The sequence below is a fragment of the Bombina bombina genome, chromosome 1 (assembly GCF_027579735.1).
Source record: "Bombina bombina isolate aBomBom1 chromosome 1, aBomBom1.pri, whole genome shotgun sequence".
Lineage (NCBI taxonomy): Eukaryota > Metazoa > Chordata > Amphibia > Anura > Bombinatoridae > Bombina > Bombina bombina.
Genome location: NC_069499.1, coordinates 1571666696 through 1571684859, shown reverse-complemented (window position 1 = coordinate 1571684859; position 18164 = coordinate 1571666696). Strand labels below are relative to the sequence as shown.

The window sequence follows — 18164 nt, the reverse complement described above, 5'->3', positions numbered from 1 at the left end:
TGGCTGCTCACACTGACTGTGCTCTGGTTCCTCATACTGACTGCGCTCTGGCTCCTCACACTGACTGTACGCTGGCTCCTCACACTGATCTTTATTCACCAGAAGCAGTCGAAGCCTGAAACCGATGGTGCAGATACCTCCAAGATGCCCATCCTGGCAGACATGATTCTGTATTACTGCCGCTTTGCCACACGCTCTGTGCTCCTGCAGTTATACCAAGCAGAGGTAAGAAAGATTTAGCTAAATGCTGCCTATCGTATCCCAGGTCTCCCCCTTATATTCTCTTCCTAGACAGGCAGAATCCAGGCCAGCAGTAGAGATCTTAGTTTAGAGATACTTATCTCAGCCTTATAGGAAAAGCTAACAGATTTGCAGTTAGTTGTAATGAAAAACAAAGGCAGCTCTGTAACAGACGTTGCTCCCATTTATAGTGTTTAAGACACGTGCACGCTCCTAGGCCTACCTCAGTATTCTCATGGGAAAGTTTTAACCTGTGAAACCAAAAGAAAGAGGTGAATTTGATCATAGAAGTAATTCATTTTTTTATATTGTATGATCTATTTGATTCAAGAACGTTAAATTTATCTTGTACTTGAACCTTTTAAGTTTTTTTTTAATGTTTACCCAGAACAAGTGTATGAAAACCAGATTTACCTGTTATATTGCTTTTGTAATCTGGGTATTAAACAAATGAAGAGGAAGTACAGTGAAAACTATTATAGATAGACTCAACTTCCTTTATCATAAAAAGAAAGAGCAATACTCATTTGAGTGATGGTGGAATTAAAAGCATGAGACGTATCTCTAATTTGCATATCTTATCCAGAGTTAGCTGGTGCATTGATAACAATGTATACAGATCACTTCTAGGGAAAGGCAAGTAGGGATACTTGCCTAGATTTTTTAATTTTCCTACACAATAATTCAGTCACATAAAAAGAAAGAGTTATGAACGTCAATTTTCATTTTCTAACACTAGATGGCAGTATAATGCTTTCTTTATAATTACATTGCTGGTTAAAACTTGATGAAAGTAAATCATTTCCGTTTATTTGTATGTTTATATTAATTAGGGCTAAAGGTACAGGTGCCACTCAGTAGGTATTTTACCAGCATTTCTGAGATGCATAATCAATATAAAAATGTTATTATAAAAGTGTGTGAGAATCTGATCATAATAATCATTTCAAATCTGCCCCATCAGCTACACTTTGTGATCTATGCTGTATAATTATTATGCAGTTGCTTTTTTTATTATATATGTTTTTATTCTAAGACAGGGGACAGACCTAGTTGCCAGGTATCCAGGCAGTCTATTACTGTAGCTGGCTGTCTAATAATATATATACAGTATATGTAATATTACTGTAGCTGGCTGTCTAATAATATATATATACGGTAATATTACTGTAGCTGGCTGACTAATATATATATATATATATATATATATATATATATGTATTATTACTGTAGCTGGCTGTCTAATAATATATATATACGGTAATATTACTGTAGCTGGCTGACTAATATATATATATATATAGATATATATATGTATTATTACTGTAGCTGGCTGTCTAATAATATATATATACGGTAATATTACTGTAGCTGGCTGACTAATATATATATATATATATATATGTATTATTACTGTAGCTGGCTGTCTAATAATATATATACAGTATATGTAATATTACTGTAGCTGGCTGTCTAATAATATATATATACGGTAATATTACTGTAGCTGGCTGACTAATATATATATATATATATATATATATATGTATTATTACTGTAGCTGGCTGTCTAATAATATATATATACGGTAATATTACTGTAGCTGGCTGACTAATATATATATATATATAGATATATATATGTATTATTACTGTAGCTGGCTGTCTAATAATATATATATACGGTAATATTACTGTAGCTGGCTGACTAATATATATATATATATATATATGTATTATTACTGTAGCTGGCTGTCTAATTATATATATATATATACGGTAATATTACTGTAGCTGGCTGTCTAATAATATATATATATATACGGTAATATTACTGTAGCTGGCTGTCTAATAATATATATATACGGTAATATTACTGTAGCTGGCTGACTAATATGTATATATATATATATATATATATATATATATATATATATATATATATATATATATATATATATATATATGTATTATTACTGTAGCTGGCTGTCTAATAATATATATATATACGGTAATATTACTGTAGCTGGCTGTCTAATAATATATATATATGTGTGTATTATTACTGTAGCTGGCTGTCTAATAATATATATATATGTAATATTACTGTGGCTGTCTGTCTAATAATATATATATACGGTAATATTACTGTAGCTGGCTGTCTAATAATATATATATATGTGTGTATTATTACTGTAGCTGGCTGTCTAATAATATATATATATATATTATTACTGTAGCTGGCTGTCTAATAATATATATATGTAATATTAGTGTGGCTGTCTGTCTAATAATATATATATATACGATAATATTACTGGGTATTTCAGTAATGGGATTGAGTCTGAGACCTTAGTTTGGCACATAACTTACAGGCTTCAGGGCTGTAGGTCTGATGTCTGCTATGGGCATGTAACTGTACATGTTACTGTGGACTGTGTGTGTGCATCAGGGACACCCTTAGCATTTGAGGGGCCCTAGGCAAGGCCCCACAGCCCAGCGCTCCTCATGCATGCCCTGCCCCCTGTAGGGCCCACCTCTGTTCCAACATTCAGTGTTACCTACAGTATCTCACAAAAGTGAGTACACCCCCACATTTTTGTAAATATTTTATTATATCTTTTCATGTGACAACACTGAAGAAATGACACTTTGCTACAATGTAAAGTAGTGAGTGTACAGCCTGTATAACAGTGTAAATTTGCTGTCCCCTCAAAATAACCCAACACACGGCCATTAATGTCTAAACCGTTGGCAACAAAAGTGAGTACACACCCCTAAGTGGAAATGTCCAAATTGGGCCCAAAGTGTCAATATTTTGTGTGGCCACCATTATTTTCCAGCACTGCCACTTCCACTCCTCCATGATGACATCACGGAGCTGGTGGATGTTAGAGACCTTGCGCTCCCCCACCTTCCGTTTGAGGATGCCCCACAGATGCTCAATAGAGTTTAGGTCTGGAGACATGCTTGGCCAGTTCATCACCTTTACCCTCAGCTTCTTTAGCAAGGCAGTGGTCATCTTGGAGGTGTGTTTGAGGTCGTTATCATGTTGGAATACTGCCCTGCGGCCCAATCTCCGAAGGGAGGGGATCATGCTCTGCTTCAGTATGTCACAGTACATATTGACATTCATGGTTCCCTTAATGAACTGTAGCTCCCCAGTGCCGGCAGCACTCATGCAGGCCCAGAACATGACACTCTCACCACTATGCTTGACTGTAGGCAAGACACACTTGTCTTTGTACTCCTCACCTGGTTGCTGCCACACACGCTTGACACCATCTGAACCAAATAAGTTTATATTGATCTCATAGGACCACAGGGCATGGTTCCACTAATCCATGTCCTTAGTCTGCTTTCTTGTGCATCATCTTTAGAAGAGGCTTCCTTCTGGGACGACAGCCATGCAGACCAATTTGATGCAGTGTGAGGCGTATGGTCTGAGCACTGACAGACTGACCCCCCCCACCTTCAACCTCTGCAGCAATGCTGGCAGCACTCAAACGTCTATTTCCCAAAGACAACGTCTGGATATGACGCTGAGCACGTGCACTCAACTTCTTTGGTCGAGCATGGCAAGGCCTGTTCTGAGTGGAACCTGTCCTGTGAAAGCTCTGTATGGTCTTGCCCACTGTACTGCAGCTCAGTTTCAGGGTCTTGGCAATCTTCTTATAGCCTAGGCCCTCTTTATGTAACAATTCTTTTTTTCAGATTCTCAGAGAGTTCTTTGCCATGAGGTGCCATGTTGAACTTCCAGTGACCGGTATGAGAGAAAGCGATAACACCAAATTTAACATTCACACTTGAGACCTTGTAACACTAACGAGTCACATGACACCGGGGAGGGAAAATGGCTAATTGGGCCCAATTTGGAAATTTTCATTTAGGGGTCTTCTCACTTTTGTTGCCAACGGTTTAAACATTAATGGCTGTGCTTCAAGTTATTTTGAGGGGACAGCAAATTTACACTGTTATACAGGCTGTACACTCACTACTTTACATTGTAGTAAAGTGTCATTTCTTCAGTGTTGTCACATGAAAAGGTATAATAAAATATTTACAAAAATGTGAGGGGTGTACTCACTTTTGTGAGATACTGTATATAAATAATAATATTTAATATTATAATATATAGTATATATTACACCTCCTGATACAATAAATACTTCTTCATAAACTAAATACAGGATATACATTGACCTTCTCATACTCTCATCCCTGAATGTGCAGCCCCCCCCCCCCGGATGGGTGCCCCTCGCTCTCTCCCAAAGGGCAGGCCTGGTGTACATATAACTGGCAGGGGTTGCAGGCAGTGGGGTAGCATCATAACCCACATTGTGTTTAACTTTCTGTGTGGCTTGCTCTGGGGTTATTTAGCTCCCTTCAGCAGAAATGGCACTATTGCACTATAAGTGGGTGAGACTCTGTTACAGAGGAGGAGTCTAGAGTTGCTGTCAGACACAGAGGTCCCAGCCTAGGGGAAAGGAAGGAGAGGGGAGGAAGGAGGGTGTGAGGAACTAAAGCTAAACTGTTAATGGTAAAAGAAAATGACACTCCGATGCCTTGTGACCATAATCATCACATTATCAAGATCATGATATCAGATGTTTACATTACAGAGCCTTACACATCCTGAGAGTCAGGGAGTAACATCTCCTAAAATTTTACTAAGGCTCTTAGCTTTTTGGATGATTCAACATCATCTATTTACAAATGCCCCTTCGTGTGTTCTAAAAAGTGTGTTTATGGCTTCTCAGCATTCAGTATCAGTTGAATCCTAAATTAAAAATAAAATTTTCCCCCGTCCATGTAAAAATGTAACCATGGGTGTCCATCCTCAGACCCAAAGGCAACCATTTATCCCTTTAATTTGCTTTTATTAACCAGAGTGCATAGATTATATACATATAAATATAGTGTGTGTATTCAATTGTATGCGTATAAAATAATATTAATTGTGAGGGGGTGGAAGTCTTGGTGAGTTCCCACACTTTTTTTTGTAGGACTTTGTAGTGTTTGTAAATCCAGGTGGTATAGAAATATATCTGACACAGAGTCCATTTATACAGCAACTAACTACACACTTTATTTCCTGGTTCCTCACTCCAACAACACTGTCCCCGCCCCTGCTTCTTTGCAACAATTATATACATTTACAAGTCAGAGCACAAACTAGGAAGAAAGCATTATATATTATAATATCACAACAAACACCATATCTCTCCCTTACTTTAGATTAGAAGCATAACAATTAAACTAAACATAAATATAACTATATATATATATACTATGCTTAATATCTAGAAATAAGACCAACTATATTTCACATAAAAGAGTTGCATGATGACATAATACATTACATGAAAGCACATTATTTTTCATAGTTTTTAAGGTATTCAGGAGGTCTTCTGTTTTCTCTGAGAGGGTATTTTCGATTAGCATCTAAGGACTGATCATATGCTATGTTTTCTTCCCCCTCACTGCTCTCTGAGTTATTCATATTATCATCATGTTCTTGAAATAATTTGGGTATATCAGAATCATCATCTTCTGCATCAGATACTTCAGTGTCCTGTTCTTTGTGTAGTTTCTTGAAGAAAGAAGAGTTCCGAGTAATTGTATGTCCATTTCTTACTGCAGTGATCATTGATCCTTGAATTCTTGTAACTGTATATGGGATGACATCATATAAAGTATCCAACTTGTGTCGTCTATCTTGCCTACACAGGACTCTGTCTCCAACAGCAAAAGGAGCAGATTTGGTATGATAATATTTTTCCGCATAAGCTTTCATCTTGGCTTTGGCATGACTGTCTTTTTGTATTAAGTCCTTGTTGAGTGTCTCTGTTAGAAAATCATTTATATCCGGAATTTTGATCCGAAGTTTGCGATTGAATAACAGCTCTGCAGGTGATCTGCCAGTAGTACAATGGGGAGTTGATCGATAGTCTCTCAGAAAAGAGTATAAATTTTGTTTCCATGGTCTACCTTGCGCTGTAGTTGCCCTTAGAAATTTCCCCATAGAACGCATGAATCTTTCAGCTTCTGCATTAGCTTGTGGCCACAAAGGAGTAATGCGCCTATGTTTAAATCCAAGATATGAAGCAAATTTATTAAACTGAGTACTGTTAAATGGGGGACCGTTATCTGTTTTAACAATTTTAGGAATTCCCAATAAAGAGAAAACTTTGTCTAAAACCGGAATAACAGTGACTGAAGATGTTGAGCTGATAACTTCTACTACCGGGTATCTTGAATATTCGTCTATAACCACCATCAAATAATCTCTAGTAGGTAATGGACCATAAAAATCTATACTCACATTACACCACGGTGCTTCAGGCAATGCAGACATTTTTAAAGGTTCTTTGTGAGATCCTGAAGTTGTGGCTTGACACACAATACAATTTCTCACCAACTTTTCTGCTTGTTGATCTATTGATGGAAACCACACTTTTTCTCGCAATAAACTTTTCATTTTAACTATTCCTTGGTGACCTTCATGTGCTAAGGATAATACTTGCTGTTGTAAACATGTCAGAATGACTAGTCGATTACCTCGCAAGATAATACTGTTGTCATTATTCACTGAGAGTTCTTTGCTAAATCTTGCAAATGACTTCAACTCTTTTCCATGTATTTTGTCAGAATCAGCTGTGTACCATTTTCCATTCCGAACTAATACAGCGAGTTTTTGCAGTATAGGATCAGCTAATGTTGCTTGTTGTATTTCTTCTAAACTCAATGCTTTAGGTATAGCATGATTAGTAACAAAATTGATATATTCCTCTGCATCCATGGAACTTGGTGAACTTGTGAATGAATCTGTTGATATAGGATGTCGAGACATATAGTCTGCTGGGTTCTCTTTTCCAGATTTGTAAACCACAGTAAAATTATATGGTTGTAGTCTTAAACCCCATCTTTCTATTCTAGCGGGCGGTTTGGATTTTGGATTATTCCAGATCAACTGTAAAGGCTTGTGATCTGTGATCAGTGTGAATGGACAACCATATAAATATAAATGAAAGTATTCACAACTCCAAACTATTGCCAGAGCTTCACGTTCTGTTTGAGAATAACGTTTTTCCACATCATTTAAAGAACGGCTACCATAAGCAATTATATAATGCTTGCCTTTGTCTCTCTGCACCAGAATAGCACCTAAACCAACAGGGCTAGCATCTACTAAAAGAATAATTTGCCGTTGAGGGTTAAAATAGGACATTGTCTTGTCACTGGTCAAACTCTGTTTCAGTTGTTGAAAAGCTTGTTGTTCAGTTTCAGTCCAACGCCATGGCACACTTTTCTTTGTTAACTCTCTTAAAGGTGTGGCAATAGTAGAGAAATTAGGGATAAATCAAGAACAGTAGTTTACCATCCCTAGGAAACTTCTGACTTCACTGGCGTCTATTGGAGGATTTGCATTCTGAATTGCTTCCACTTTCTTTGGGTCTGCTGATATGCCTTCAGCTGAAAAAACAAATCCATAAAATTCTAGTTTAGTTTTGTTAAATTCACACTTACTACAATTTAAGGTAAGTCCCTTCTCATGAAGTCGCTCAAAAACTGCTGTGAGATTTTTATCATGGTCCTCTTGAGTAGCTCCAAACACAATGATATCATCGCTGAAGTTTTTAACTCCTGGAATTCCAGATAATGTTTGCTGTATTGCATTTTGAAATACTTCAGCAGCAGAAGAAACACCAAAACTTAGGCGCTTGTATCTCCACAATCCTGTGTGTGTTGAGAATGTAGTTATATATCTACTTGTTGGATCCAATTCCAGTTGATGATAGCCTGATTTTAAATCAAGTTTGGAGAAAACTTTTGCCTGGTTGAGATCATGAATTATATCATCTAATGTTGGAGTAACGTGGCGCTCCCTGATAATGGCAGTGTTGGCTTGCCTCATGTCTATGCAAATTCTTACACTATTTGGGTCTTTGGGTTTTGGCATTGATACTATTGGGGAGACCCATGGAGTTGGCCCCTGCACTCTTTCGATGATTCCTTGTGTTTCAAGGTTCCTGAGTTCAGCATCAACCTTGTGCCTTAGATGAAATGGAATTCTTCTATGTGGTTGTATTACAGGTTTTATATGTGGATTAATATGCAGCTGTACTTGAAAATCTTTCAATTTACCAATGCCATTAAACAAATGGGAATACTGCTGTACTAACCGATCTGCTACAGATCCTGTGTCCTTTCTAGGTGAAATTGCATTCATAAGCTTTATAAGTCCCAAACTGGATGAAGTTTCAAAACTCAGAAGAGAAGAATTTTGACCCTTTACAACATAAAACATAGTTGCTGTTTTGTTGTGTTTAAATGCACATGTGGCTGTAAATTTACCAATGACATTAAGGGGTTTAGTTGATCCATATGCATATATATTTATTTTACTCTGTAATAACTGTGGTTGTGGTTTTAACATGTGAAATGTTTGTTCACCCACTAAATTGACAGCAGATCCTGAATCAATCAATGCAGTGATTTTAGTGTCATTAATGAGTACATCAACTTGTGGCTGAGTTAGGTTACACATGTTGTTTACTACAAATACATATTTGTCATCATTGTTTGAATATTGTCCTTTTTGATCAGGAGATCTGACTAGATTTACTTTCCACTGTTCTGATGTATGTGGCTCAGTATGTAATTGAGGTATTTGATACAGTTTTGTTCTACATTGCTTTGCAAAGTGATTAAATTTCCCACATGCCCTGCATTGCTTATTCCTTGCAGGACAAGTCCCATTATGTGGATAGAAACCCCCACAGTTCCTGCATAACACACGTGAGATCTGTTTCTTTTTTGTGGGCTGTACTGTTGAACTGTCTTTTTGAACTCTATTTGTAATAAACTGATCTTCAGTAGATCTATTTTCTATGCTTGCAGCTTGCCTGTCAGCAATTTCTAATATTCTGCCATAATCAAGCAAATCTTTTAAAGATAGTTCAGATTGTCTCAGTGCATATTTCCTAAGTTTTGAAGAAGTGCAGCTTTGTATTATCTGTGCTTTAATCTCATTTTCAACATTAGAAAACTCACAATTCTTTGCTAGTAAACGTAACCTGGTTTGAAATGCATCTAAAGGTTCATCACCCTGTTGTGTTGCCTGTCTGAATGTGTATATTTCATACTGAGTGTTCTTTTTGGGGAGAAAATATGTTGTCAGTTTATCTTTAACATCATTGTATGAGTCAGTGGTTGCAGACAAGGTATCATAAATGTCATACACTTTTTCTCCAGCTAAATGAAGCAGTAAAGCCTTTTTTCTGTTTGCATCAGTAACATCCAAAGCAATAAGATAATTTTCAAATCTCTGAATCCATTTTAGCCATCTTGGGCCTACTGAGCTTAGTTCTGCATCAGAATCAAACACAGGGAAGTTGTATTCATTACATGCAGCCATTCTTGTTTGTGTATTGCAGCAGGTTACTCACTGTTTGCTGAGACAAAGCAATAGGGTTCAAACATAATCCTCGTCGCCAAAATGTAGTGTTTGTAAATCCAGGTGGTTTAGAAATATATCTGACACAGAGTCCATTTATACAGCAACTAACTACACACTTTATTTCCTGGTTCCTCACTCCAACAACACTGTCCCCGCCCCTGCTTCTTTGCAACAATTATATACATTTACAAGTCAGAGCACAAACTAGGAAGAAAGCATTATATATTATAATATCACAACAAACACCATAGACTTGACCCCTGTTTTTCTACCTGTAGTGCAATATTAAAGTGTTCTAACATATTTAAGCATTTTGCTAGCAATTTAATGTCCCTTTAAGTTATAATATGTCACACAGACAGATTTGCCTATACAGGTATACCTCACTTTACAGCACTTCACTTTACAGCGATTCGCTAATACAGCGCTTTGTGGAGCTGAAGTTCAACCTCCAAGGATTTTGAAATAGTGCTGTAATCATCATGAGATTGCGAGAAAAGTGACTGGCACCATTTTGTTATGCACAGTTCACTCTGTTTACAGCATTTCAGAGCAAACTGTGTCTCAGTGTTATAGACTGGCAAATTTTACTACAGTCATTGTCACTATTTTACAGGTACAGTATTTATTGAATACTGTACTGTGCTAGTATTAAACTAAACTTAGTGCTATTTCACACTTAATATATATATAAGTTCAAACATGTTTACAAGTTTTTAAATACACTGGCAAGTGAAAAGAAAGCTAAAACCGCATTGTTTCACTTTAAGGCGGTTTTCACTTTACAGCGGGGCTCCGGTCCCTAACCCGCTGTATGAGCGGGGTATACCTGTACTCTATATAAGAGGGATAAACGCACAAAAGGAATGTGCAGTTTAATTATAAATAGTGTGATAAGTATTTTGCACATTTATAATAGTTGGGAAATCTCTATCTATAATAATCAGCAATGAGAAAGGGGGAATTATTCACTAGTGAAACATGTCAGGGACGTTTGCTGCATAAGTAGAATTAGGGGGTTTATGACAGCAGCGTAAGTACATAGACTGTAATTATCCCTCTTACCAGTCTGCTCTTTTCCTGCTGTAAAATCTCACCCTATATTTAACCTTATCCTCTATTTGATATTCACGTTTCTCACAGCAGGACTGACTTACAGCAGGTTTGGCAAATGTATATGAAGTTTGTAGCCTTCCAGGATATTGAGAAGTCAAATATGCGACTAGGGAAGTGCTTTATATAGAGATATAGGTAAAATAAACTAAAACCTTAGGAGCAAGAAATACCACTTTTAGTAGCTATGACAACCGGGTTTCTGGAGTTTGCACAGCCCTGATTATAGTACTGTGTTACTAGCTAAAGGGATATTACACACTGATCCTTTGGTAAAAAAAAAAAACAAATGTCTATCAAAGTAAATATAAAAAGAAAAAGATTGTGTAAAAAAGAGCAAATAACTTACTTTCACTTCTCAGTGTAGCACCTGCCCCCAGAGGAAGTTTTTATTCTGTCAATTCTGTGCATGAGCAAATCTGACTCTCTGTTATCTAGTCTGTTCATTAGCATAGAAGTTTTATGCCATCAGGCCAAAGGTGTCTGGCTGCAGACTGGAGCGCCATTCAGAGGCTCCTCCCCCTTGTAGGGCAACTGCTTAGTGCTTTTTTATTACCGTGAAACAGACTGTAATCACCACTGCTGGGATGCTGATCTATGTCTCTATAAAGTAGCACTTTATTACATTTAGGCTGCTTTACTATTGAGGTTTCTTGCTAGAGAAAGGTACTAACACAAGAGGGGGTGTCACTGATGTATGGTTTGGGGTTTGCTTACTAGCTGTCCTCCATAAAAAAAACCTGTACCTAACTGGGCATAGTGGTCTGTGGAAATCACACAATGCCCCCCCCCCACCCCAGCAAGGCTCTACCTTAGATCCCACTCTTGATCCTACCATGTATATTTTTCACTACTAAGCAGTCATTAACCCCCTGGCTGCCAGTAACATACACATCAATAACCTCTGGTTGCCAGTAGCACATGTAAACAGTATAGATTTGACTCCACCCCTTGATTGCCCCTGATTTCTTTCTGCCCCATATTTTTAATGCATTGAGGAATATGAGGCCTTTTTTATTTAACACTTTAGGTGTCCAGTATTTTTTGTGTGAAGCTTTTACTGGACAGCCCATTAAAATACTGGACTGAATACTGGACACCTGGCAACCGTGTTTGAGAGAATGTCATTTAGACCATTTGCTGTAACAGGCATGCAACACATAGCACTAATATTTGTTGAAGCTCTCTCTGGCAGTGTAGGGGTTAAATGATTACCCTATATGAAGATTTTTTTTTTAAGAAGCAGATGAGCCAGCAATGTCTAGTGCACAGGAAGTAGGCTGGCTGGGGGTTATGGAGATTTGTATATGTTTGTTTTCTATATAATGTTACGCAATTATCAAGATTCTATTGTCTTGTCTAGATCACATTCGATGATGGAAGGAAGGAAACTGAAGTCTTTATCCAGTCTCTGGAGCTGGGACATTCTGCAAATATGAGGGCGATCAAAGCTTCAGGTACGTGGGTGCTGACGTATTATACGTGAGATGTGTTTTTGTGTTTGGCCCTTTAAAAGGACAAAAAAATCCAAGCCTCAAAAAGTGTGCATATAAAAATGTGTGCGTGTATAAAACGAGTGCATATAAAAGTGTGTGTGTATAAAACGAGTGCATATAAAAGTGTGTGTGTATAAAAAAGAGTGCATATAAAAATGTGTGTGTGTATAAAAAGAGTGCAAATAAAAGTGTGTGTATAAAAAGAGTGTGTGTGAATAAAAAGAGTGTGTGTGAATAAAAAGAGTGTGTGTATAAAAGAGAGAGTGTGCGTATAAAAGAGAGAGTGTGCGTATAAAAAGAGTGTTCGTATAAAAAGAGTGTTCGTATAAAAAGAGTGTTCGTATAAAAAGAGTGTTCGTATAAAAAGAGTGTTCGTATAAAAGAGTGTGCGCATAAAAAGAGTGTGCATTAATAAAGAGTGTGCATTAATAAAGAGTGTGCATATAAAAGAGTGTGCATTAATAAAGAGTTTGTGTATAAAAGAGTGTGCATTAATAAAGAGTGTGCATTAATAAAGAGTGTGCGTATAAAAGAGTGTGCATTAACAAAGAGTATGCATATAAAAGAGTGTGCATTAATAAAGAGTGTGTGTATAAAAGAGTGTGCATTAATAAAGAGTGTGCGTATAAAAGAGTGTGCATTAATAAAGAGTGTGTATAAAATGGTGTGCAATGTGCATTAACAAAGAGTATGCATATAAAAGAGTGTGCATTAATAAAGAGTGTGTGTATAAAAGAGTGTGCATTAATAAAGAGTGTGCATATAAAAGAGTGTACATTAATAAAGAGTCTGCATATAAAAGAGTCTGCATATAAAAGAGTGCATTAATAAAGAGTGTGCATATAAAAGAGTGTGCATATAAAAGAGTGCATATAAAAGAGTGTGCATTAATAAAGAGTATGCGTATAAAAGAGTATGCGTATAAAAGAGTGTGCGTATAAAAGAGTGTGCGTATAAAAGAGTGTGCGTATAAAAGAGTGTGCGTATAAAAGAGAGTGAGCGCATAAAAGAGAGTGTGCGTATAAAAGTGTGTGCGTATAAAAAAAGAGTGTGCGTATAAAAAAGAGTGTGCGTATAAAAGAGTGTGCATTAATAAAGAGTGTGTATAAAATGGTGTGCAATGTGCATTAATAAAGAGTGTGCGTATAAAAGAGTGTGCATTAATAAAGAGTGTGCGTATAAAAGAGTGTGCATTAATAAAGAGTGTGTATAAAATGGTGTGCAATGTGCATTAACAAAGAGTATGCATATAAAAGAGTGTGCATTAATAAAGAGTGTGTGTATAAAAGAGTGTGCATTAATAAAGAGTGTGCATATAAAAGAGTGTACATTAATAAAGAGTCTGCATATAAAAGAGTCTGCATATAAAAGAGTGCATTAATAAAGAGTGTGCATATAAAAGAGTGTGCATATAAAAGAGTGCATATAAAAGAGTGTGCATTAATAAAGAGTATGCGTATAAAAGAGTATGCGTATAAAAGAGTGTGCGTATAAAAGAGTGTGCGTATAAAAGAGTGTGCGTATAAAAGAGTGTGCGTATAAAAGAGAGTGAGCGCATAAAAGAGAGTGTGCGTATAAAAGTGTGTGCGTATAAAAAAAGAGTGTGCGTATAAAAAAGAGTGTGCGTATAAAAGAGTGTGCATTAATAAAGAGTGTGTATAAAATGGTGTGCAATGTGCATTAATAAAGAGTGTGCGTATAAAAGAGTGTGCATTAATAAAGAGTGTGCGTATAAAAGAGTGTACATTAATAAAGAGTCTGCATATAAAAGAGTGCATTAATAAAGAGTGTGCATATAAAAGAGTGTGCATATAAAAGAGTGCATATAAAAGAGTGTGCATTAATAAAGAGTGTGCGTATAAAAGAGTGTGCGTATAAAAGAGTGTGCGTATAAAAGAGTGTGCGTATAAAAGAGAGAGTGTGCGTATAAAAGAGAGAGTGTGCGTATAAAAGAGAGAGTGTGCGTATAAAAGAGTGCGTATAAAAGAGAGAGTGTGCGTATAAAAGAGAGTGTGCGTATAAAAGAGAGTGTGCGTATAAAAGACAGTGCGTAGAAAAGAGAGAGTGTGCGTAGAAAAGAGAGAGTGTGCGTATAAAAGAGTGTGCGTATAAAAGAGAGTGAGCGCATAAAAGAGAGTGTGCGTATAAAAGTGTGTGCGTATAAAAAAGAGTTTGCGTATAAAAAAGAGTGTGCGTATAAAAAAGAGTGTGCGCATAAAAGAGTGTGTGCGTATAAAAGAGAGTGTGCGCATAAAAGAGTGTGTGCGTATAAAAGAGTGTGTGTATAAAAAAGAGTGCATATAAAAGAAAGTGTGCGTATAAAAGAGAGTGCATATAAAAGAAAGTGTGCGTATAAAAGAGAGTGCGTATAAAAGAGTGTGCGTATAAAAGAGTGTGCTTATAAAAGAGTGTGCGTATAAAAGAGAGTGTGTATAAAAGAGTGTGCGTATAAAAGAGTGTGCGTATAAAAGAGTGTGCTTATAAAAGAGTGTGCGTATAAAAGAGAGTGTGTATAAAAGAGTGTGCGTATAAAAGAGTGTGCGTATAAAAAAAGAGTGTGCATGATTTGATACATATCTATCTGATTCATGAAATTTAATTTGGACTTTAGCGTACCTTTAAATGTTCATGATTGGCATAAAGTGTACCCTTTTCTGTTGTTCTCCTTTATTAAACCTTTGCGTGAGAGCATACTCAGATAGGCTGAGGATGTGTGCATGTGTCTTACATTTTTGTTTTGTGATTCAGATTCCAGTTTACTTATTTCATTCTAACGATGTTCTTAGTTGAAGAGCATACTTAAGTAGGTAGCGTGCACATGTCTGGAGCACTACATGACATGAAAGACTGCTGTCATCTAAAGTATTCGTGCAAAGCTTCTGCCATATAGTGATCCAGACATGTGCACCCTCCTGAGTGTACCTACCTGCATTTTAACAAAGTTTACCTAGAGACTCAAGTAAATGTGATTATAGAAGTAAATTGGAAACTTTTTTTAAATTGTACGCTCTGTCTTAGTCATGAAAGAAAGTGTAAAATATTGTTACAGACTCTGCTACCACAGAGTGCTCATCACATGCACAAGACAAAGGGGTGCACTATGTCAGCACGTGTATAACATTGTTACAGACTCTGCTACCACATAGTGCTCATAACATGCACAAGACAAAGGGGTGCACTATGTCAGCTTGTGTATAACATTGTTACAGACTCTGCTACCACATAGTGCTCATAACATGCACAAGACAAAGGGGTGCACTATGTCAGCACGTGTATAACATTGTTACAGACTCTACTACCAAATAGTGCTCATCACATGCACAAGACAAAGGGGTGCACTATGTCAGCTTGTGTATAACATTGTTACAGACTCTGCTACCACATAGTGCTCATCACATGCACAAGACAAGGGGGTGCACTATGTCAGCTTGTGTATAACATTGTTACAGACTCTGCTACCACATAGTGCTCATCACATGCACAAGACAAAGGGGTGCACTATGTCAGCATGTGTATAACATTGTTACAGACTCTGCTACCACATAGTGCTCATCACATGCACAAGACAAGGGGGTGCACTATGTCAGCACGTGTATAACATTGTTACAGACTCTGCTACCACATAGTGCTCATCACATGCACAAGACAAGGGGGTGCACTATGTCAGCACGTGTATAACATTGTTACAGACTCTGCTACCAAATAGTGCTCATCACATGCACAAGACAAGGGGGTGCACTATGTCAGCACGTGTATAACATTGTTACAGACTCTGCTACCACATAGTGCTCATCACATGCACAAGACAAGGGGGTGCACTATGTCAGCACGTGTATAACATTGTTACAGACTCTGCTACCAAATAGTGCTCATCACATGCACAAGACAAAGGGGTGCACTATGTCAGCACGTGTATAACATTGTTACAGACTCTGCTACCAAATAGTGCTCATCACATGCACAAGACAAGGGTGTGCACTATGTCAGCACGTGTATAACATTGTTACAGACTCTGCTACCACATAGTGATCATCACATGCACAAGACAAGGGTGTGCACTATGTCAGCACGTGTATAACATTGTTACAGACTCTGCTACCACATAGTGATCATCACATGCACAAGACAAAGGGGTGCACTATGTCAGCACGTGTATAACATTGTTACAGACTCTGCTACCACATAGTGCTCATCACATGCACAAGACAAAGGGGTGCACTATGTCAGCATGTGTATAACATTGTTACAGACTCTGCTACCACATAGTGCTCATCACATGCACAAGAAAAAGGGGTGCACTATGTCAGCACGTGTATAACATTGTTACAGACTCTGCTACCACATAGTGCTCATCACATGCACAAGACAAAGGGGTGCACTATGTCAGCACGTGTATAACATTGTTACAGACTCTGCTACCACATAGTGATCATCACATGCACAAGACAAGGGGGTGCACTATGTCAGCTTGTGTATAACATTGTTACAGAATCTGCTACCACATAGTGCTCATCACATGCACAAGACAAAGGGGTGCACTATGTCAGCTTGTGTATAACATTGTTACAGACTCTGCTACCACATAGTGCTCATCACATGCACAAGACAAAGGGGTGCACTATGTCAGCACGTGTATAACATTGTTACAGACTCTGCTACCACATAGTGATCATCACATGCACAAGACAAAGGGGTGCACTATGTCAGCACGTGTATAACATTGTTATAGACTCTGCTACCACATAGTGATCATCACATGCACAAGGCAAAGGGGTGCACTATGTCAGCACGTGTATAACATTGTTACAGACTCTGCTACCACATAGTGATCATCACATGCACAAGACAAAGGGGTGCACTATGTCAGCTTGTGTATAACATTGTTACAGACTCTGCTACCACATGGTGCTCATCACATGCACAAGACAAAGGGGTGCACTATGTCAGCTTGTGTATAACATTGTTACAGACTCTGCTACCACATAGTGCTCATCACATGCACAAGACAAAGGGGTGCACTGTGTCTGAATCATGAAGATCCCTTTAAGGCTGGTAACATACTTGAGATGAATGTAATTGTGCAGATGTTTATCTGGTGTCCTTCAGTAGCTGCTTCCTGTCATGAGAGCTGTTCAATGCCCCTGGATAGCAGCACAATGTCACCAGCCCTTGCATTATTCTATGCAGCTGATTCATTAAAGCTCACTCATCTCTCCATTCTATAGAGAATCAGCCACAAAGACTGACATAGGGATTGGTGAGCACAGAAAAATTAGTGAACTTTCCCAGTGAGTTTCCAATTTACTTATATATCATATTTCTATCATTCTCTTGATATCCTTTGTTGAAGGAACAGCAATGGCAAGAGACATACATGTGCAGCGACCAATCAGTATCTAGCTCCCAATAGGGCATTGCTGCTCCTGAGCCTACCTAGGTATGGTTTTCAACAAAGGATGCCAAAAGAACTAAGCAAATAAAATAAAGTAAATTGAAAAGATGTATAAAATTGCACGCTCGATTTGAATCATGAAGTTTCATTATGACGGGGACCATCCCTTTAAGATGTATATGTATTATCCCATAGAACAAACTTCGAAAGGGGCTTTACAGACCCCGCATATTATTGCAAGACACTCTGCAATGCAAACATTTTTTTAAAGGGACAGTCAACACCAAAATTGTTATTGTTTAAAAAGATAGATAACAGCTTTACTACCCATTCCCCAGCTTTGCACAACCAACATTGTTATATTAATATACTTTATAACATTTAAAGGGACAGTAAACCCAAAAAATTATTTCATGATTCAGATAGAGAATACAATTTTACAACAACTTTCTAATGTGCTT

General features: G+C 37.4%; 1 protein-coding gene across 3 annotated transcripts in view; it reads left to right on the top strand.

Annotated features, from left to right (window-relative positions):
* PIK3R5 (phosphoinositide-3-kinase regulatory subunit 5) overlaps window positions 1–18164 on the top strand; it is a 185590-nt gene that overhangs the window by 154741 nt on the left and 12685 nt on the right. For 2 of the 3 annotated variants that reach the window (XM_053710004.1, XM_053709986.1), the window contains 2 exons: window positions 103–225; window positions 12179–12272. In XM_053710004.1, coding sequence (XP_053565979.1) covers window positions 103–225; window positions 12179–12272 — 217 coding nt within the window. The remainder of the gene's footprint in view (window positions 1–102; window positions 226–12178; window positions 12273–18164) is intronic. The other variant, XM_053709995.1, reaches the window with a different exon arrangement.